The 21,623-nt window shown below is 47.9% G+C and overlaps 1 protein-coding gene across 8 annotated transcripts in view; it reads left to right on the forward strand.

The window, feature by feature from the left end:
• Window positions 1-21,623, forward strand: part of ANKDD1A (ankyrin repeat and death domain containing 1A) — a 36,559-nt gene that overhangs the window by 10,018 nt on the left and 4,918 nt on the right. For 5 of the 8 annotated variants that reach the window (XM_037731208.1, XM_037731213.1, XM_017508128.2 and 2 more), the window contains 9 exons: window positions 2,427-2,525; window positions 7,072-7,176; window positions 7,880-7,978; window positions 11,753-11,851; window positions 12,404-12,502; window positions 15,354-15,452; window positions 16,376-16,474; window positions 17,693-17,791; window positions 18,813-18,908. In XM_037731208.1, the coding sequence (XP_037587136.1) occupies window positions 2,427-2,525; window positions 7,072-7,176; window positions 7,880-7,978; window positions 11,753-11,851; window positions 12,404-12,502; window positions 15,354-15,452; window positions 16,376-16,474; window positions 17,693-17,791; window positions 18,813-18,908 (894 nt within the window). The remainder of the gene's footprint in view (window positions 1-2,426; window positions 2,526-7,071; window positions 7,177-7,879; window positions 7,979-11,752; window positions 11,852-12,403; window positions 12,503-15,353; window positions 15,453-16,375; window positions 16,475-17,692; window positions 17,792-18,812; window positions 18,909-21,623) is intronic. The other 3 variants (XM_037731207.1, XM_037731210.1, XM_037731209.1) reach the window with 3 other exon arrangements.

Below are 21,623 nucleotides of genomic sequence, written 5' to 3' on the forward strand. Positions count from 1 at the left end.
TACAGGCACGCGCCACCATGCCCAGCTAATGTTTTGTATTTTTAGTAGAGACGGGGTTTCACCATGTTGACCAGGATGGTCTCGATCTCTTGACCTCGTGATCCACCTGCCTTGGCCTCCCAAAGTGCTGGGATTACAGGCTTGAGCCACCACGCCCGGCCTGGGTTTCACCTTTTATCTCAACCCTTTGTCAAGGCCTTTACCCAAACAATGTTCCCTCCCTAAGAGGAATTCAGGTGCCAGCCAGTAAGACCTCTTTTCCTGGTACCCCTCACAAAGGCTTCTAGTGGAGCCACACCCAAGGAGGCACTGCAAAAAACCATTTCCAGGATCTGGCTGACTCTTGATGTATCCCTGGAGCTGAGTTTGGAGGCCTGGGGGTGCTATTTACAGAGAAGAAAAGACTCCAGGGAGGTGTGGGCAAGTGCAGAGCCCTCCTACGGTGAAGGTCATTGAAGGGGCTCTGGGGACCCTGGAACACCGTGCAGATGTCGAGGAGGAGCATCCTGCAGACAGGCGTGGGACTGCCCTTAGTGGAGGCATCAATATATTTTCAGTTGCTCCAGAGGGTTGTTGGGATGGAAATTACAGGAGTTCAGATTTCAATAGAGGTCAAGGAGGCATTTGTTTTTCTTTTTTGAGGCGGAGTTTCATTCTTGTTCCCCAGGCTGGAGTGGAATGGCACAATCTCAGCTCACCGCAACTTCTGCCTCCTGGGTTCCAGTTATTCTCCTGCCTTAACTTCCTGAGTAGCTGGGATTACAGGTGCATGCCATCACACTCAGCTAATTTTGTATTTTTGTAGAGACAGGATTTCTCCATGTTGGCCAGGCTGGTCTCGAACTCCTGACCTCAGGTGATCCACTTGCCTCAGCCTCCCAAAGTGCTGGGATTACAGGTGTGAGCCACTGCACCTGGCTGAGGAGGCATTTCTAACAGAAGCCAGTGTTTGACTGTGCAGTGGTGTCTTGTGAGGTGGTATGGTGCTGCAGATTTAGGCTATCTGCCTTGAAGATATATCCCATAAATATATCTTCAGAATAAATATTCTATGGGATATTTATTTATTTTTGAGACAGGCTTTTGCTCTGTTGCCCAGGCTGGAGTGCAGTGGTGCAATTGTGCAATTTTGGCTCACTGCAACCTTTGCCTCCCGGGTTCAAATGATCTCTTACCTCAGCCTCCCAAGTAGCTGGGACTACAGGCACGAACCACCATGCCCAGCTAATGTTTTTGTAGTGATAGGTCTTACTATGCTGCCCAGGCTGGTCTTGAACTCCTGCTTAAGCAATCCTCCCACATTGGCCCTTCCCAAAGTGTTGCAATTACAGGCATGAGCCACCATGCCTGGCCTCTATGGGAGATTTAAATAGTCCACTCTTAAACACCAGTCCAGGATAAGGTCTTCACCAGTCATAGCAAACCAGAAAACAAAGACAAGGTATCTTTCATGAAGCTACATTTGTTTTTTGGTTTGTTTTTGAAACAGGGTTTTGCTCTGTCACCAAGGCTGGAGTACAGTGGTAGGATCACAGCTGATTGCAACCTCTACCTTCTGGACTCAAGTGATCCTTCCACCTCAGCCTCCCAAGTAGCTGCGACCACAGGGGTGTGCCACCATGCCTGGCTTATTTTTTTTTAAATGTCTGTAGAGATAGAGTCCCTGTATTTTGCCCAGTCTGGTTTCAAACTCCTGGGCTCAAGTGATTCTCATTTCAGAGTGTTGGGATTATAGTTGTGAACCACCATGCCCAGTTATGAAGTTTTATTTGTCAAGAAAATATTCTAAGATTGGTTCCTTACAAATTTTTTCTTTTAAAATGGCCTTTCTGTATGAAATGATGATGAGAGTAAATGGCAGACATTTCTTAAAATATTAAATAAAATTTTTTGATACAAAGCCTGGCTTTGTCGCTCAGGCTGGAGTGCAGTGGCACGATCTTGACTCACTGCAACCTCTGTCTCCTGGATTCAAGCAGTTCTCCTGCCTCAACCTCCCAAGTAGCTGGGATTACAGGCATGCACTACCATGCCCGGCTAATTTTTGTGTTTTTAGTAGAGACAGGGTTTCACCATATTGGCCAGGCTGCTCTCGAACTCCTGACCTCATCTGATCCTCCCATCTCAGCCTCCCAAAGTGCTGGGATTACAGGTGTGAGCCACCGAGCACAGCTGGCGCCTGTTTTATTTTTAAGTTCCATTTAGCAAAAAATAAATTCACAAAGTTTGCAGTAGTACATCAGCCTCTATTTAAAAAAAAAAAAAAAAAAGTACTCGTCTTTAAATTCCTAAAGCTTGGAGCTCCCTGGACTGAGTGGTACTTATAGTCCCTTCTGGTTGTGTGGTTTAGTCATAAGGCACAGGCCTAGCTGGCACGGCCACTCCTCCCCACATTCTTCTCACTTCCTCTTTGTCCACTCCCCCAGTTTGGGATGAATGCGCTTCTCCTGTCTGCCTGGTTCGGCCACTTACGGATCCTCCAGATCCTGGTCAACTCGGGGGCCAAGATCCACTGTGAGAGCAAGGTAAGGCCTCTGCTGGCAGCCCCCTGTCCCCTCAGCTCCCCCGGCCCCGGATGCACAGGTCTGCCTCCACCTCTGTATCCCACCCCAGCTTGCCCCTCCAGCCTCCCCACCTGCCTCTGCCTGTCCATTTTTCTTCTGCTCTCTCCCACCTCCCTTTACTACTTGGTGAGTTGGGACAGTCCCCAGCCCTCTGGCCAGCCTCCTTATTGACAAGAGAGGAATCAAAGTAACTCCCTCAGAGGGTAGTTAGGAAAATTAAATGAGCAGGAGGTGAGATCTCCTCCACCCTCCTGCCAGACCCTGCATGCCTGGTGCTCAGTGAGGTGAGGTAAAAGGAGCAAAGCATCATTTACCCAGTGTGGTATGGTGGGCGAGTTACTCCATCACCCTGAGGCTCAGTGTTCCCCTGTGGAAAGGGGGATGCTGGTACCCACCTCAGAGCTGTGGGAGAACAAGGGCACATTAGGAGCCTGACATCTGCTTGCTGCTCACCAGTGTGCACTGTGGTTTGAAGGAGCAGGGTCCCAGCAAGTGAGAGTGCCCGGAATCCCTCCACAGGTGTCTCACCTTTTAGGGTGTCGGTGGCCCATAGGAAAATGCAAACATTTCTGGGCCAAATCCCTTCAGCCAGGAGTTCTCACTTGGGTTCTTGGAGAAAATTCAGGGGACCTATGAACTGGATTGGAAAAAAAGTGCATATTTATTTTCGCTAACTTCTTGAAAATTTAGCATTTTTTCAATGATGAATGTCGGTTGTATTAGTACTTGTGACTTGGTCACTAATAGAAAATGTAGCTATTTTTATATCACATGGAAGTTTTTGCAGTTATCTTAAAATACTCCTTATACTTATCATTACTTTGAAATTATGGAGGTTATTAGATCCTTCACTAGATCTTGTTGTTTAACTGGTCAGTAAGGAAGTACATGTGTTACTGGATTGAAAACTTGGTTTGTAGTATTTTGATAACTTAATTTCAATATAATTGGTTTCCTTTTATGGTAGGGAGAATAATGGAACACCAAAGATATCCATATCCTAATCCCTAAAACCCCTGAACCTCCAGAACCTAATATGCCAACAGGAGTTTGTTGGGTATGATGGGATGTGTGTGAGGTGTGATGCAGGAAGCCAGGGTTGGAGTGATGTGAGCCACTAGCCAAGGAATTTGGGCAGCTTCTAGAATCTAACACCAGGAAACAGATTCTCCCCAAAAGCGTCTAGAAGAAAGCCAACCCAATTTAGACTTCTGACCTCCAGTATTGTAAAATAATCAACTTGTGCTCTTTTATGCCATGAAGTTTATGGTAATTTGTTAAAGCAGCAATACGAAGCTAATAACGCCATTGTAAGCCTGTGTATTTGATTAATAATTTTTTCCTGTATAATTTATTTTTTGTATTTAAGTAAATATTCCAAGAAGGGGCCTATAGGTTTCATCAGATGTAAAAGGGTTGTGGCATGTAAGAGGTCTGTCTCACGCCATTGTTAGGATCCTGCTGGCAGTGGTGGGAGTGCCCCTGAAAGCATTTGAGCTGGAAAATCCATCCCAGAGAAGCATGTCCCTTTGCCATGGGCCATAAGATCTGAGCTGGAGTGTGGGAAGAGGGGCCAGCAGGAGGGCGCCCTGTGAACACACCCAGGTTCAAGCCCAGGGTTCTGCTGTCTGGTCCTGCCGGCCTGGCCTGGCTTGTCCTTGGAAGAGCTCAGTGGCCCTGGGGAATCCAGTGGCTGTCCTCATGGAATATGCTGTAAACGGAGTGTGAATGAGCCTCCATGTTCTAGAATGAGGGAGGCGGGGTCTTGGGTGTATATGGCGGGTGAGGTTCTAAGTCATGGACTCTTCTAGGTAAGCAGATTCCCTCTATATTTGTTTTCTGTTTTCAGTAACAAATTACTCTAAAACTTAAAAGTATCGAATCTGAAAGTAACTATATATTATTTTCCACAATTCTGTGGTTGTCTGGCAGTTCCTCTGGCTTTACCTGGGCTCACCTACAAGGCTGCAGTCAGCAGGTGGTTGGGCTGGGGGCTGGCTGGCCCTGGAGGGTCTCACTCATGTGTCTGGAGCCTCTGCAGGAAGGGTTGGAACGTCTGGGATGGTGTGGCTGGTTTCTCCAGGTGGCCACCAATCCTTGGGGAGGCTAGCACAGACTTCCTTACTTGGCTGCCTCAGGGCAGCAAAAGAGCCAGAGTGGAATTGGCAAGGGCTCTAGAGGCCAAGGCTGGAAAGCCATGTGGTATCACTCCCATTGCATTCAAAAGCCTGTCACAGGACCAGTAGATTCTTGGTAAGAAGAGTAGCACAATCCTGGGTTGCAGTTCCAAGGGCAGGGGGAATAGATGAAGCCAGCTTTGCAAATGATAGACCCCATTCTTCCTTTCAATCTCTTGTTCAAGGTCTTGCCCAAAGGGATTTACCCCACATGTAGATGTCACAGGCCCAGTCCTGCTTCTGCCCTGAAGCTTTCGCCTTTCCCTCCTCCTGTTCACATAGCTCTACCTTGCCAGGCATTGGTGATATTTACAGTTTTACTAAACTACATACTATAGTAAGATATCAGGCTGGGCGCTGTGGCTCAAGCCTATAATCCCACCACGTTGGGAGGCTGAGGCAGGCGGATCACGAGGTCAAGAGATCGAGACTATCCTGGTCAACATGGTGAAACCCTGTCTCTATTAAAAATACAAAAATTAGCTGGGCGTGGTGGCACACACCTGTTGTCCTAGCTACTTGGGAGGCTGAGGCAGGAGAATCGCTTGGACCCAGGAGGCAGAGGTTGCAGTGAGCCAAGATCACGCCACTGCACTCCATCCTGGGTGACAGGAAAAGACTCTGTTTCAAAAAATAAAAAAAGATTTCAGCAGTTTTTCCATTCATATTCTACAATGCTTTAGTCATCTTGTCTCCTTAGTCTCTTTTAATTTTGTGATGCTTTCTTAGTTTTTCCTTGTTTTCTATGACTTAACCCTTTTGGAGAGTAGTAGCCAAGTATTTTGTGTAATGTCCTTCAGTTTGGGTTTGTCTCGTGTTTTCCTCATGAAAATCATCAGTCCAGGGCTATGAAATCTGGGAAGAACACAAGAGGGAAGTCCCCTTCTCATCCCTTCATATCAGGGGATCCATGATACTGACATGAAAGACACATATTGAAAATTTATACTCACTGAGATTGGACCACTGTCAAGATGTGAAACACTGTTCTACTGACTTTTATGACCCATGGATGGGTTGCAAAAAGGACTTCAAATAATCTGACCTTAATGTAAGGTGGTAGTAGAAGCTTTGGGACATAAACAGGATTTGCAAGCCTCCCTCCTGTTGCTTCTAGGCTCCAGAGACCTTCTTCCTGTCTACCTCCCAACCTAGGCCACTTTGGAGCGTCTACTCCCTGCAGACCACATTTCCTTTTTTTCTTTTGATGGAGTTTCGATCTGTCACCGAGGCTAGAGTGCAGTGGAACAATCTTGGCTCACTGCAACGTCCACCTCCTGGGTTCAAGCAATTCTCCCACCTCAGCCTCCCGAATAGCTGGGATTACAGGCACCTGTCACCACGCCCGGCCAATTTTTGTATTTTTAGTAGAGATGGGGTTTCACTATGCTGGCCAGGCTGGTCTTGAACTCTTGACCTCAGGCGATCTGCCCGCCTTCGCCTCCCAAAGTGCTGGGATTACAGGCATGAGCCACCGCACCTGGCACACATCTGCTCTTAATCTGCCCTAGAAGGTTAGGAGGTCACTTCCTAGTGACATACACTGGTCACTTAGTCACCTGCTTCTTCATTAGCAGCTGTATCAAGGGAGGCAGATGCCTAGAACCTTCTTAACTGTTCTGGAGGCTACTAGTGCTATATACGACCACACCGTACATGTTTAATTTTCAGTTGATAAAATACTTTTCCTGTAGGTCCAGTCCTCTCAACCACCCACTGACGTGGTCAGGGATTATGATGCTAGTTTGTCCCGTGTGAAAATGGAAGCTCAGGCTGAGCACGGTGGCTCACGCCTGTAATTCTAGCACTTTGGGAGGCAGAGGTGGGTGGATCATGAGGTCAAGAGATTGAGACCATCCTGGCCAACATTGTGAAACCCTGACTCTACTAAAAATACAAAAATTAGCTGGGCGTGGTGGCGCGTACCTGAAGTCCCATTACTCGGAAGGCTGAGGCAGCAGAGTCGCTTGAACCCAGGAGGCGGAGGTTGCAGTGAGCCGAGATTGTGCCACAGCAAGACACGTTCTTAAAAAAAAAAAAAAAAAAAAAAAATGGAGGTTCAGATAGGTCGCAGTAACTGACCCCAGACTGCAGAGCTGAGGAGTGCTGGAGCTGGGATTTGAACTTTGGCATCCCAACTCCTGCCAGCCCCTCTTAGGCTGGGTGGGCAGCAGAGTGGGTTATCCTTGGGGCCCATTCATCATTGACAGTGTTGAATCCATGGGGAGGCTGTGCGCTGGGTCTCAAACACTCGCTGTTTCGGAGACTAGCAGTGTGTGAGAAGGGCCTCCCTTCGCAGACTGCAGGGACCATCCTGCACTTGTTTCCAGGATGGCCTGACCTTACTGCACTGTGCAGCCCAAAAAGGCCACGTGCCTGTGCTGGCATTCATAATGGAGGACCTGGAGGATGTGGACCTGGACCACGTAGACAAGGTGAGAGTGTCTCAGGGCTACTCATCATTCCCATTGTGGGCAGGGCTCCTGGGGCCACTCTTGCCTACTGGGCTTACCACATTCCTCGGGTGTATCCTTTGATCTGTGGGCAGACTGCACCTGGCCTGGGGAGTCATTGGTTGGGAAGAGGTGTTGGGGTGCAAATGAGCAAAATACAAGCAGAACACAGTCAGCTGCCGCAGAATGCCCTAATCAAGGATTAGATGGGTTAGAAAAGGGAGGCATTGCCTCTGCTTCCTGGAGGAGTTAACATTTGGTAAATAAACTGGATTTGTGGGTAAGATAGAAAATCAGGGATTGGAAGGGGCACCAAATGGAAGAGTGAGGCTTGTGGGAGCTTTAGGGATAGGAATGGGCTCTAGTGTGAGTTTGAGGGACTGTAATCTTAGGAGGGAAAGTCTGATGGGTGGTTGGGGGTCCCTCTGGAGATCTCAACCCCTATTCTCAGGAATCTGTTTATTCATTAGGCAGCAAGAAAGGACTCCACCAAGTGGCGCTTGCTGGGAAGTTGGGTCTGGGCTTTCCAGGGAGGGTGTGGGGAGGCAAAGGGAGAGGACAGTGTCTGGGGCAGGAGAGGCCACTGCAAGGCCAGAGTGGTTGGGGAACAGAAGGCAGGTGGGCAGAGGCAGGTATGCCAACTGACAGAGCAAGGGAGGTTCACACCCCTTTTCCTCCTGGCTAGCTGGGGAGGACAGCATTTCACAGGGCAGCTGAGCACGGGCAGCTGGATGCTCTGGACTTCCTCGTGGGCTCTGGCTGTGACCACAGTGTCAAAGACAAGGTACTGTGTCTGTGAGGTTCTGGGATCCTGACCAGGGTGCAAAACTTGCTACCTTCTAGGCTCTGGCTTCTCACCTGTGTCCACGTCTGACTCCCACTGTGCTGGAGGGGCACGTGGGCCAAAGATGAGAAGCTATCTAGTGTTCATCCAACAGGTGCTTCACCAGCATGTGCCATAGGCCAACCCTGTGCTACAGGTTGGTGGCATAAAGATGCCCAAGACATCATTTCTCTTTTTTTTTTTGAGACGGAGTCTCGCTCTGTTGCCCAGGCTGAGCATAGGCAATGGCATGATCTTGGCACACTGCAACCTCTGTCTCCAGGATTCAAGTGATTCTTCTGTCTCAGCCTCCCTAGTAGCTGGGATTACAGGTGCACACCACCATGCCCGGCTAATTTTTGTATTTTTAGTAGAGATGGGGTTTCACCATGTTGGTCAGGCTGGTCTTGAACTCCTGACCTAGTGATCCACCTGCCATGGCCTCCCAAAGTGCTGGGATTGCAGGTGTGAGCCACCACACCTGGACCACACCCTTTCTTACTTAAGGAACTCAGTGCCACAGTCATAGTAAGGATCTCTGATCCACCGTGGCTGGCTAGGGTGGCAGATCTAGGTGGTTGGTAGCGCTGCCTGGAGTGGGTTGGGCAGGGCTGTGACCTACTGGGGTTGTCTGTTTGTTGGCAGATGTGGGGAACTGTTGGGGGTGGTAGCCACACAGCTGCTCTGCTATGGTTATGGCAGGAATAGGATGGGAGCACAGAGGAGGGAGCATATCATTCAGGGCTTATGAGCAGGATTTCACCCAACTGAGAGGGGATAAGGGACGGGGACCGGAGAGTCTACTCTGCAATGACTCTTATCATTATACCCTTGTGAATCATTAACAAAATATGATATAGGAAATTCTAATTGATGCCTCCAACAAAGAGATGAACTCCATTATTAATCTTCTGGTTAATGTGCTTGGCCAGGATAGCGGGAGTTCAGTGTATACAGAAGTGATAGAGAGCTCACACACAAATGCACTACAGGTTGTTGGAACTGGAAGGTATCTGAATTCAGCCTTCTCGTTCTACAGCTGTGGAAACACACCCAGAAAGGGAAATGCCTTAGCCAAGGTCACACAGTGAGACAAAGGTAGAGCTCAATTTGAAACCATTATCCTAATGCATAAAGCTGTGCTCCTCCCTTTACCAGGCTGCCTCCTGGGACACTGACCCCCTTGAGTTCTGCACCGAGTCTATCCACACTCATTCTTCTGGGCTGAGCAGGTCTTGCTGTGTGCAAGGCATTGAGCCAGGAATTGGGTATACAGAGAGAGGAGAGGGCAGCACCTGCCAGGACTGGCTTACCCAAGAGGCAAAATGATCACACCTCAGGGCCCCAGGAGAGCATGAGCACCAAGAACAGAGAAAGAAAATACAGCTTTGATGAACTTCTCCAGAATCTTGCAACCAGAAATTCTGCAAAGAAGCTTTTAAAATTGTATACCCTTGTTAAGTTTTGCATTTTCAGGATAGGAGTGTTTTCATTTTCACTTTCATCTGGGGAGGGGGCACAGTAAGTTTTTCAAGACCTGCTAAGGGGGTAGACCTCTTAGAGTCAGTAACAACAGAGGTCATGCCACATGTGCTCTAGAATGATAGGGAGGCTTAGAGAGCCCAGAGAGAGTGATGAACTCCACTTGGAAGGGCGAGGTGTTGCTGTCCAGGCCTCACAGAGGTGGAGATGCTGGACATCCCCAAGGTGGAGGCGAGAGGGCCCCAGGCCCACACCAAGGCTGACTTCTGCCCAGTGCTCCTGCCTCCGAGCCCCCTGCCCTGCCCAGGAAAGTGCAAGTGCCCATCAGGCATCCGTGTACCACTTGCAGCTTCAAATGGCAGGACATGGATATTTATAACCCAGAAGGAAGAGAAAAGCCCTGCCATGGTCTTCTCACCCTGTTAACTGGGGGCACGTGTTGGCCCTTCCTGGTTCACCTGCTTCCTTCGTGTCTCTGAACACAGAGATTTCACGCTGTGACTGCATTTCCCACCGCGGGTCCCAGCGCACAGCAGCCAGCCTACAGGCGCTATGTGTGTCTGCAGAGAAGCTGGCAAGGAGGGGAAGACAAAGCTGTTCAGGGCTTTTAAAAAATATTTTAAATTTTTATTATTTTTAGCTGAATTCAACTTTTTTTTGAGACAAGATCTTGCTCTGTTGCCCAGGCTGCAGTGTAGTTGTGCAATCACAGCTTACTGCAGCCTCAACTCCCCATGTTCAAGCAATCCTCCTGCCTCAGTCTCTCCAGTATCTGTGACTACAGGCATGCACCACCACACCACATCTTGCTAATTTTTGCATTTTTTGTAGAGACAGAGGCTGGAATTCCTGGGCTCAAGCTATCTGCCCATCTCAGCCTCCCAAAGTGCTGTGATTACAGGTGTGAGGCACTGTGCCTGGCAGGGAGATCCCTTTAAAGGACAACATCAAGCAGGAAGACCTCAGCAGGGGCCACTTCTAATACAAAGTACGTTGGGATCTCTGCCCTGCCCAATGCAGCTGCTTCTCTTGGCTATGTCACTGTCACCTTTAGACTTTCCAAGTGCAAAGCAACTCAAGTTCCAGAGGAAACATGTCGAGCTCTCTATATGATCACCTGAAGACCCTCCTACGTTACTGACTCATTGAACACTCTACTGAGTGTTGTCCATGTGCCCCAGGCCCTATTCTAGGCACTTAAGGAAACTTCAGAGAACAAAATAGATGCACAGCCCTGTTCCTGTGGTGCTTATGTTCCAGCAAGAAGAGTCAGACATGTGGAACCAACCCAAATGCCCATCAATGATAGACTGGATTAAAAAAATGTGGTATATATACACCATGGAATACTATGCAGCCATAGAAAGGAATGAGATAATGTCCTTTGCAGGGACATGGATGAAGCTGGAAGTCATCATCCTCAGCAAACTTAACACAGGAACAGAAAACCAAACACTGCACTATCTCATTCATAAGTGGGAGCTGAACAACGAGAACCACACGGACACATCACATACTAGGGCCTGTTGGGGGGTGAGGAGGGAGAGCATCAGGACAAATAGCTAATGCATGCGGGGCTTAATACCTAGGTGACCGGTTGAGAGATGCAGCAAACCACCATGGCACAGGTTTACCTATGTAACAAACCTGCATGTTCTGCACATGTATCCTGGAACTTAAAATTAAAAAAAAAAAAAAAAAAACAAGAGTCAGACAATAAACACTAAGCGCACAGTCGGTGACTGTGTTAGCAGGTGATCTGCGTGGTGGGGAAAGGAAAAGCAGAGCAGGAAAATAGGCTCAGGAGGACAGAGGAAGGGTTTGCAATTTCAGAATGTGGGCCGTGTAGGCCATGCTACTCAATGAGAAATCAACATCTCACACACAGACTTGAGGGAGGCGGGTGACTGAGCCAAGCAGCTGCCTGGAACAGCATGAGCTCAGGGGAGAGTTGCTGGGACCTTGAGCAGTGAGAAGAGATGGATTTGGGGGACCCGAGGTGGGACTGGCTTCAGATGGGTACATGGAAAGTAGAATTAGTTTTGTTTAATTTTTAAGCAAAGTGCCTGCCTTAAAGTGTAACAAAAGAAAGACCAGGGTCTGGCCCTTGAACATGCCCCTGGTTGTAGTTTTTGGCACAGTTCTTAGGCGCAGGGTGGCACCCACCCAGTGTGCATGGCTGCAGCTCATCGCAGCTCTGTGATTCTGGGGCTCTGTGGTCTGCTGGCCTCTCAGGAGCCCTTTTTCTGGCAGGAGGGGAACACAGCCCTTCACCTGGCTGCTGGCCAGGGCCATGTGGCTGTGCTGCAGCGACTTGTGGACATCGGGCTGGAGCTGGAGGAGCAGAATGCGGTGAGTCACCACTTGGGGGATGCTGAGATGTGTGACTCTGGCTTGCTGTCTGCCTTCGAGGAAGCCTCAGCCAATGGTGAGGAGGCTGAGGGCATGATCTCACACTGAGAGTCCACTAGGGAATGACAAGTGGCAGCACAGAACTCCAGGCTTAGTGGTGGCGCTTGGCATGATGGATCACCAAAGAAGTGAGACAGAGAGTGTTTGTCCAAGGAAGGGAGAAGTCGCCATGGACAGGATGGTCAGGGAGGGCTTCCTGGAATAGGAGGAAATAGACAGCAGGGAGGAGCTGAGACAGCCTGATAGGGGAAGAACGTGAGCAGAGATGTGGAGCCAGGAGTGACTATGCCATGTGTGTGCTCCACAAAGTGAGGACATCAGTGTGAGGCTCATGTGACCACAAACAAGAAAGCTCGTTGTTCCCAGGGGCAGGGCAGTGGAGAGTTCAAGGGGCCCTGGGGCCGAGGCAAAAGAGGTGTCCTCTCACTGTGGGATTGGGGGTCCTTGGGTGGGCCTCCCCACCATCCTCATCACTCTCCTTGTGTGTTGCAGGAAGGTCTGACCGCCCTGCATACGGCTGCTGAGGGGACCCACCTTGACTGTGTGCAGCTCCTTCTTAGGGCTGGGAGCAGCGTGAACGCACTCACCCAGGTAGCCAGGCCCTCCTAAGACTGCCGTCTGCTCTTGGCTGCTGAGCCATAACCATGTCAGAAGTAACTGCCGCAGTGATTCCTGAACACTGAGTGAATAGAGGCTTCTAGGCAGCAGGCCAGGTTCTGATCTTGGCTTCTCCACTGCTGAGCCCTGTGACCCAGAGCAAGTTACTTAACCTCTCTGAGCCTTGTTTCCCAACTATAAAGTGGGATGACATTTACTTTTTTACATAGTTGTGAGGATTAAATACCTAACACAGTGCACAGGACATAATACAGCCCAACACCTCAACACCTGTTAGTGTCTTTTTTTTTTTTGAGATGGGTCTTACTCTGTCACGCAGGCTGGAGAGCAATGGCGCCATCTTGCCTCACTGTAACCTCCACCTCCTGAGTTCAAGCCGTTTTCCTGCCTCAGTCTCCTGAGTAGCTGGAACTACAGGTGTATGCCACCACACCCGGCTAATTTTTGTATTTTTTTGGTAGAGATGGAGTTTCACCATGTTGGCCAGGTTAGCCTTGAACTCCTGACCCCAAGTGATCCTCCCACCTCAGCCTCCCAAAGTGCTGGTATTATAGGTGGGAGCCATTGCACCCGGCCCTGTTACTGTCTTCCATTTGTTGAGCTCTTGATAGTTCACAAAGCCTCTTTGTAACTGTTACCTCAGAAAAATTCTACCCATTTTGCAGATGAGAAAACTGGAGCTTAGAGGGCACTTTCTCAGGTTCACAAGCTAGTAAGAGGCAAAGCTGAGTTTCGAAGCCTGTTCCCCTGACTCCACAGTGCCACCCACTGGTAAAGCTTTCCCCTGACAAAGCTGGGGCTTGTGTGACCCTGGACGAACCTCTTCTCTCTCTCCCCACTGTCCTCATCAATTCTGCCGGCAGAAATTCTTCTCTATGACCTGGAAAGCTGGGATGTGGCCTTTCTTTATGTAATGAGTTGGTGTTTTTGCTTTGCTTTTTAGTTTTGAATCAGTGACAAATAACCTTTCTGGCTGGTTGAATGGCTTCAGGTTCTGTAATTCTTGCTTTGTTCTAAATGTCAATAGTATAGCAGAAATATTAATAATAAATAATATGACCAAGCATGGTGGCTCACACCTGTAATCTCAGCACTTTGGGAGGCTGAGGTGGGTGGATCATGAGATCAGGAGATTGAGACCATCCTGGCTAACACGGTGAAACCCCATCTCTACTAAAAATCCAAAAAAAAAACTGGGCATGGTGGCAAGTACCTGCAGTCGCAGCTGCTCAGGAGGCTGAGGCAGGAGACTTGCTTGAACCCAGGAGGCGGAGGTTGTGGCGAGCCAATATTGCGCCACTGCACTCCAGCTTGGGCGACAAGAGCCAGACTCCATCTCAAAAATTAAAACCAAAAAATCAACAATAAAATAGTAGCAAAAACAGTTCAAAAACAGAGAATTAAAATGTTATGCTAAAAAATTATTTCCCCACTGCTTAATTTGGCTTTCTAAAAAAAAAAAAAAAGTAGGCTAGATAAGGTGGCTCATGTCTGTAATCCCAGCACTTTGGGAGGCTGAAGCTGGAAGATTGCTTGAGCCAGGAGTTTGAGGCTGCAGTGAGCTATGATTGCACCACTGTACTCCAGCCTGGGCGACAGAGTGAGACCCTGTCTCAAGAAAAAAAATAAAAGAGAGACTGGGGAGGTTGCACCTAGCTGGGTGGCCACTGTGTCGGGGCTGGAGCTGTTCATCACGCCAGGGCTTGTACTCCAGCCTCCGATTGCAGTTTCTGGCAGAGGCCACATTCCATTTCAACACTCCCACTCCTCTTAGAATGTCATGCTGCAGGGTCTGGGAGGAGGTGGCAAGCCCACGATGACTGCATTTCCTATTATGAGATGGACTGAGTCCCACACAACCCAGGTGCTCACTCAGTTGGGACTTTAGCAGGATGGCTAGCTGGTCCTGGTTTGACCCATACTGTCCTGATTTTAAAATGGAAAGTTGCACATCTCACGAACTCCTCAATCCAGGGCAACTGAGACAGTGGATCACCTTAGTAGGACTTGCCTGGTGTGTACCTTGTGTAAGGTGATCATTGGATCAGGTTGGGCTTTGACTGAAAGAGACTTTGAGGCCCACCGAGATCACGTGTCCATTCTGGCTCTGCCAGGATCCTGTTTGGATGCGCCAAGACCAGCTTGTGCTGAGCAGTGCATGCTGGGTAGTGTCTGCTCTGTACTGGCAAATCTTACTTGTCTTCCTCTTTGAAAACCACCTCCACCCCAGTGGCTCACACCTGTAATCCCAGCACTTTGGGAGGCCGAGACAGGTGGATCACAGGGTGAGAAGTTCAAGACCAGCCTGGCCAACATGGTGAAAACCTGTCTTTAGTAAAAATACAAAAATTAGCTGGGTGTGGTGGCGGGTACCTGTAATTCCAGCTACCTAGGATGCTGAGGCAGAATTGTTTCAACTTGGGAGGTGGAGGTTGCAGTGAGCTGAGATCATGCCTCTGCACTCCAGTCTGGGTGGCAGAGCAAGACTCTGTCTTGTAAAAAATAGAAAAGAAAAGAAAAGAAAAAGAAACCAATTCCTTAGAGTTGATCATCTGCATGTCTTTACCAGCCATGGAATTGGGCAGGCTTTAGTCTACATTCCTGTGTTTGTAATAGGAGGTGAGGAAAAGACTGAGACCATAGTGAGTTTCTTTTACTGGTCACCAGGCCTGGGAAAGTAATTGATTTTCCAGCCTTAGTTTAACAGGGATGATACTCCCAGAGGGGTTGTGACACTCAAATGGAAAAATGAATCTCAAAGAGCTTTGCGAACCTCAGCAGAAGGGGTCCTTGTGACATTGCATTGATGCCTGTTTCCTTCTAGAAAAACCTGAGCTGCCTTCACTATGCAGCCCTCAGTGGCTCAGAGGACGTGTCTCGGGCCCTCATCCACGCAGGAGGCTGCACCAATGTAGCTGATCATGTAAGTGTGGGTACAAGGGTTGAAGGGAGTCTCCTTTGCAAAGCCTTCCATGAGCACACTGATGAAGCACAGGGGGAAATGGGCACATCAGACCCTTGGGGTTGGGATGCGGGCCAGGAGTAGGGGAGCTGGCAGCACTTAGGAAAGTCAAATACTGTGGTAGCTGGAATAGGATCAGAAACTAAGCTCACAATTCCTCTTAAATGAATTATCAGCTTGTGTTTTCTGCTCATTTATGCATTGGGGTTTTTTTTTTTGTTGTTGTTGTTTTTTGTTTTTTTTTTGAGAGAGAGTCTGGCTCTCTTGCCCAGGCTGGAATGCAGTGGCGAGATCTTGGCTTACTGCAACATCCACCTCCCAGGTTCAAGCAATTCTCCTGCCTCAGCCTCCTGAGTAGCTGGGACTACAGGCGCCTGCCACCACGCCTGGCTGATTTTTGTATTTTTAATAGGGACAGGGTTTCACCATGTTGGCCAGGCTGGTCTTGAACTCCTGACCTCAGGTGATCCGCCTGCCTCGGCCTGCCAAAGTGCTGGGATTACAGGCATGAGCCATGGTGGCCGGCTGAGAATCTTAAGGTATTGTTTCTAGGAGGGACCACGGCAAACGTCACTTGACAGATGAAGAGTAGCAGAGAAGGGAAATGATTTGCCCAAGGTCACATAGTGAGTTTCTGACATAGCAGGGGTCTCGCCCTTGTGTCTTCAGACCCTCACCCTCACCCACCTAGGGGCTCAGTTTTGGGCTCGAGGAATTCAAGCTTTGCGACCATAATTGCCTAAGGCCACCCATGTCATCCAAGAAGCTAAAAGGGCCAAACCCAGAAGCACTGTACCCTTCCCTCCTTCTGTCTCCAGCACCAGCCTCCAGCGGGGCAGTTCTGGGACGGACTCATTGATTGATTCGTGTATTTCCTCCCACAGCAGGGCGCCTCTCCTATGCATCTCGCTGTCAGGCACAACTTCCCTGCCTTGGTCCGGCTCTTCATGAACTCTAACAGTGACTTGAATGCCATGGACAATGTAAGTGGCTACAGAGACCATCCGGGCCCCAGGGAGCTTCTGGAAACCTCCCAGGCTGGCAGGTCTTGGCTGTGGTCTCCTAGCATGGCCCAGAGTTGAGGAATTGCTCTTTTAGCTCTTAAAAGGTAATTTGAATAGTTGTTGAAGGAAATATCATTTTGTTCTTCATTCCCCTCTTTTGAATATTTTGGGTGTTCCCAAGTTTTGGCCATGATCTATAACATTGCAGTGAACATCTTTTTACTTTCAATCTTTTCCTTTCATTGCTTTTTTTTCCTTAGGGAAAATTTCCAGGGCAGGGGTGACGGAGGCAGTCTTGTGTAACAAGAGGCCTCTGAGTCCTGAAGCTGTGATCAGTAAAGAGCCCTTTTAAATCCTGTCCCCACAATCTACCCACCAGCCATATAATTCTCAATACCAGCAAGGGCATGGCACACAGAGCCACTGGGAGTCAAAAGCAATTTGACAGAATATATCATATATCTTTAAATGATATGCATTAGCACTGCTGGGAACTGAGCCTTGAGAAACATATTAAAAGCTCATGCATAGAGATATTCATTGCAGTATTGTTTATCAGTCTTCAATTTGAAAATGGCCTAGGCAGGCATAGTGGCTCACGCCTGTAATCCCAGCACTTTGGGAGGCTGAGGTGGGTGGATCACAAGGTCAGGAGATCAAGACCATCCTGGTTAACATGGAGAAACCCTGTCTCTACTAAAAATACAAAATTAGCTGGGCATGGTGGTGGGCGCCTGTAATCCCAGCTACTCAGGAGGCTGAAGCAGAGAATCGCTTGAACCTGGGAGGTGGAGGTTGTAGTAAGCCGAGATTGCACCATTGCACTCCAGCCCGGGCAACAAGAGCAAAACTCTGTCTCAAAAAAAAAAAAAGAAAATGGCCTAAATATTTAATCATAGGGAAATAGGGAAGCAGTTAGGTAAATTATGGCATAAACAGACTATTATGGAGTTATCAAAATGGTGTTTATCAGAGTTTATAGTACATAAAAAGTGTTATGTTGGGGTAAAAAAATAAGATGCAAAATGTACATACATATAGGATGATCTCATGTATGTAAAACCAACAAGCTAAAAACATTCTGCGTTAAAGAAAAGAGTAGAAGAAATATACTAGGATCATTGTGGGGGTTGACTTAGGATGTCAGGCCACCCCTATATGCTTTTCACTCACCTGTTCCCTTGGCTTCTCTCCTAGAGGCAGCAGACGCCCCTTCACCTGGCTGCAGAGCATGCGTGGCAGGACATAGCAGAGATGCTCCTCATTGCTGGGGTTGACTTAAACCTGAGAGATAAGGTACCTCTGCTTACAACTCACCTCACTTCAGGCTTTCATGGCTCCCCCTTTGCCAAAGACTCTGCTACAAATGCCTCCTCCCTCCTTCCTCTCAGGGTGTTCAAGGACTGCCATCCTTTCTATACCAGCTCAAATGCAGCCTCCTCCTCTACCACCTTCCCCTGTCTCTACTGAGGTCCCCCCCATCTCTGGTATAGGCCTGTGAAATGATTGCTTTCTTCTTTATGGCCCCCATCAGACTGCAAGCTCCTGAGTCACCTGGTGGGGTGGGGGAGTAGAATACCACAGCACTGCCCAACAACCCCCACATGTGAGACAGGGTTTGGGGACGTTTTCCAGCTCATTGTACCTCTGGGACAGCTACTTCTGCAGGTGCTGGTGGTCTCAGAAGAGCCGAAGACTTGGTATGAGGCTGGGAGGTCACAGGCATATGAGGGGAAGGGCACTTGCACATGTGACTCAGCAAGGCCAGCCTGTGATGGTGTGGGTAGAGCTGGGGGCCAGGATCAGACCCTGAAGCTGGACCTAGGAGGGGACTCCCTGCTTTGAGCTAGGCCCTGGGCAGCTGGTCAGATGTAAAGAGGAGCTTCCCATCTCACTGCAGGTCTGTGGAGGCCTGGAGAAAAGGAGGCCTGGTTGGAGGTGGGCAAAGGTGACATGATCAGCCCATGCCCCCATCTCTGGGCTCTGGTTTCTTTATCTGAAAAGTGGGTTGGAACCCCTTTTTCACAGAGGATGTTGAAGAAGTAATGAGGGCTGAGTTTCATAAGCTCTAAAGCTTCCTAATTTCTAAAGAAACACAAGAGGTGGTCATTGGAATTATGTATTGCTATTCCTTTATTCTATTTGTAACTTTTCCATTTCCCCATCATACCCAGAAAACCAGAAAACCTTTCTGCTGTCAGCGTAGACTGCTGGAAACTGCTTCCTGTGGGCAGGAGGGTTTGTCCCTAGTATTAGAGGCCCTCGTGCACCCCCTCCTGTAGAAACTCTGGCTTCTCTTCTTGCCTCTTAATTGCAGCAGGGAAAAACTGCCCTGGCAGTGGCCGCCCGCAGCAACCATATCAGCCTGGTGGACATGATCATAAAAGCTGATCGTTTCTACAGATGGGAGAAGGTATGGAGGCCCCATGCTTTATCTTAAAGGGAGTGATTCTGGCTCCAGATGGAGCTGTATTTGAACCCCAGCCCTGACCAATTCTGGGTCTCTCAGTCTCCATGTGGGTGAAAATCATCACCTTGTATGCTATCACAGTTGTTTGTGAGGATCTGGTGATGGGCAAGTGTCCAAACACACTGAAACAAGGCAGACTGAGGTCCATGCCAGCGTGGAGATACTGCCAGACACTGCTGTAGCTTCTGGCTGATGAAAATGCATGTGTGAATATATACAGACATGTGTGAAAAAGAGATGGCAGATTCCATCTCATGCCATCTCCAGGTGATTGGAACTGCTGCTTGGGATGTTATGCTCGGGCCACTTTCTGAGCCAGAAGTAAGTGTGCTGGGATTGATTAGCAATGTATGTTGTGGACTTGGGACAGAAGATTGGCAGAATGTTTGCTAATCCAGTTAGCAAATGGGGGTAGGGAGTTTTTTTGGTGTCCTTGGGTTGTTTTTATATACCGAAAATAAGTTTGTATTTACTTCACTTTTCAAAGTTAATACAGATGGTCCCCAATCACAATGGTTTGGCTTATGTACTTCATGATGGCACAAAAGCGATACACATTAAGTAGAAACCATACTTTAAGTACCCATGCAGCCATGCTGCTTTTCACTTCAGTATTCAATAAATTATGTGAGATATTTAGCACTTTATTATAAAATCAGCTTTGTGTTAGATGTGTCCACTATGAGCTAATGTAAGTGTACCGAGAACATGTAGGTTAAGCTAAGCTATGATGGTCTGTAGGTTAGAGGGATTCAGTGCATTTTAAACTTATGATTTTTTTTTTTTTTTTTTTTTTGAAACGGAGTCTCTCTCTGTCAGCCAGGCTGGAGTGCAGTGGCAAAATCTTGGCTCATTACAACCTCTGCTTTCTGGGTTCAAGCAATTCTTCTGCCTCAGCCTCCTGAGTAGCTGGGACTACAGGCCCGTGCCACCAAGCCTGGCTAATTTTTTGTATTTTTAGTAGAGACAGGGTTTCACCATGTTAGCCAGGATGGTCTTGATCTCCTGACCTCGTGATCCACCCGCCTCAGCCTCCCAAAGAGCTGGAATTACAGGTATGAGCCACTGCACCCAACCAACTTATATTTGTATCGAAACATAACCCCATCATAAGTAGAGGGGCATCTGTATTGAACGTGGTAAATTACAAATTTTAAAACCTAGTTTTTCTTAAACTTTAAAATCCATTTTATAAATCTTATTATTCTATTTATACAACTAGTAAATTTTTCCAGGCAGTTTCAAGGAAGTCTTTTGATTAATGTTGGGTCCCGTGTTTAAACGTAGTTAAACTACCTTAAACATTTAAATGGAACGAATAAATTTAATATAATAGATTTTCTTTTTAAGCACTTCAAATGCTTCTTAAATTCTTATTCTAATGTGACCATTAATTTAAACTTATAAATAATCTCAAATATCTTAAACATTTCAATGTGGTTTACAAACTTAGTAAACTTCTTTTATCCGTTTTAAATAAAAATTACTGTTTCAAAATCAATTGGTGGATAAATTTAGGAATCATAAGATGTTCTCTCACTGATATGCTAGATTCTCTTAAACATTACAACCCCTTTATATATAACAGATTATTCCTAAATAAAATCCCAAAATGTTAATACTGAGGGTTTTACTAACTGACTCATCTCTCTGCTGATTACTAAGCCACTTCAGGCTTTACAGTTCCTCACCACTAAGGCAGTGGCTGCATATCAGAATCACAAATCCCCCCTGGGCCCCCAGAGCAATTCAGGTAGAATCTCTGAGCTGGGGGCCAGGCATCAGTGGTTCTTAAAGCTCCTAGATGATCTCAATGTGCAAACGGGGCTAAAAACACTGCCCCAGGGGACCAGTTTTTAATACCCCAGGTGAGGACCAAGCTTCACCTCACATTGATTGCTAGAGACTGTTGACCATGATGTAAACTTTGAAATTGCAGACACCAGGGTGATTTTCTTCACCCTGAATTTAACAACCAGAACTCTGCATCCATTCCCTTTAGATGGGCTTAGGCTTTTGTGGGCTTCATTTATGCTATGATAGAATTCCTTCGTAACCTCTAATTTCATTGCCGGCTTTGCTAGAAAGGATTTTGTAATCCCACCCTTTACTCACCATTGCAGTTCAGCAAATCTGATTCTTGCCCTGCTAGTTTTGGCCAAAGCTTCGGAGTCCTTCTGCTGATGCCCATGCTATAAGAACACAGGAGCCAGGCATGGTGGCTCATGCCTGTAATCCAAGCACTTTGGAGGCCAAGGCGGGTGGATCACCTGAGGTCGGGAGTTCAAGACCAGCCTGACCAACATGGTGAAACCCCATCTTTAAAAAATAAAAAATTAAAAAAAAAAAGAACACAGGAAAGAGGCTGGGCACAGTGGTTCATGCCTGTAATCCCAGTAGCACTTAGGGAGGCCGAGGCGGGTGGATCACCTGGGGTTGGGAGTTCAAGAACAAGCCTGGCCAACATGATGAAATCCCATCTCTATTAAAAATGCAAAAAAAAGGCCGGGCGCGGTGGCTCAAGCCTGTAATCCCAGCACTTTGGGAGGCCGAGATGGGCAGATCATGAGGTCAAGAGATTGAGACCATCTTGGCCAACATGGTGAAACCCCGTCTCTACTAAAAATACAAAAATTAGCTGGGCATGGTGGCGTGCAC

The sequence above is a fragment of the Cebus imitator genome, unplaced genomic scaffold, assembly GCF_001604975.1.
Source record: "Cebus imitator isolate Cc_AM_T3 unplaced genomic scaffold, Cebus_imitator-1.0 Scaffold386, whole genome shotgun sequence".
Classification (NCBI taxonomy): Eukaryota; Metazoa; Chordata; class Mammalia; order Primates; family Cebidae; genus Cebus; species Cebus imitator.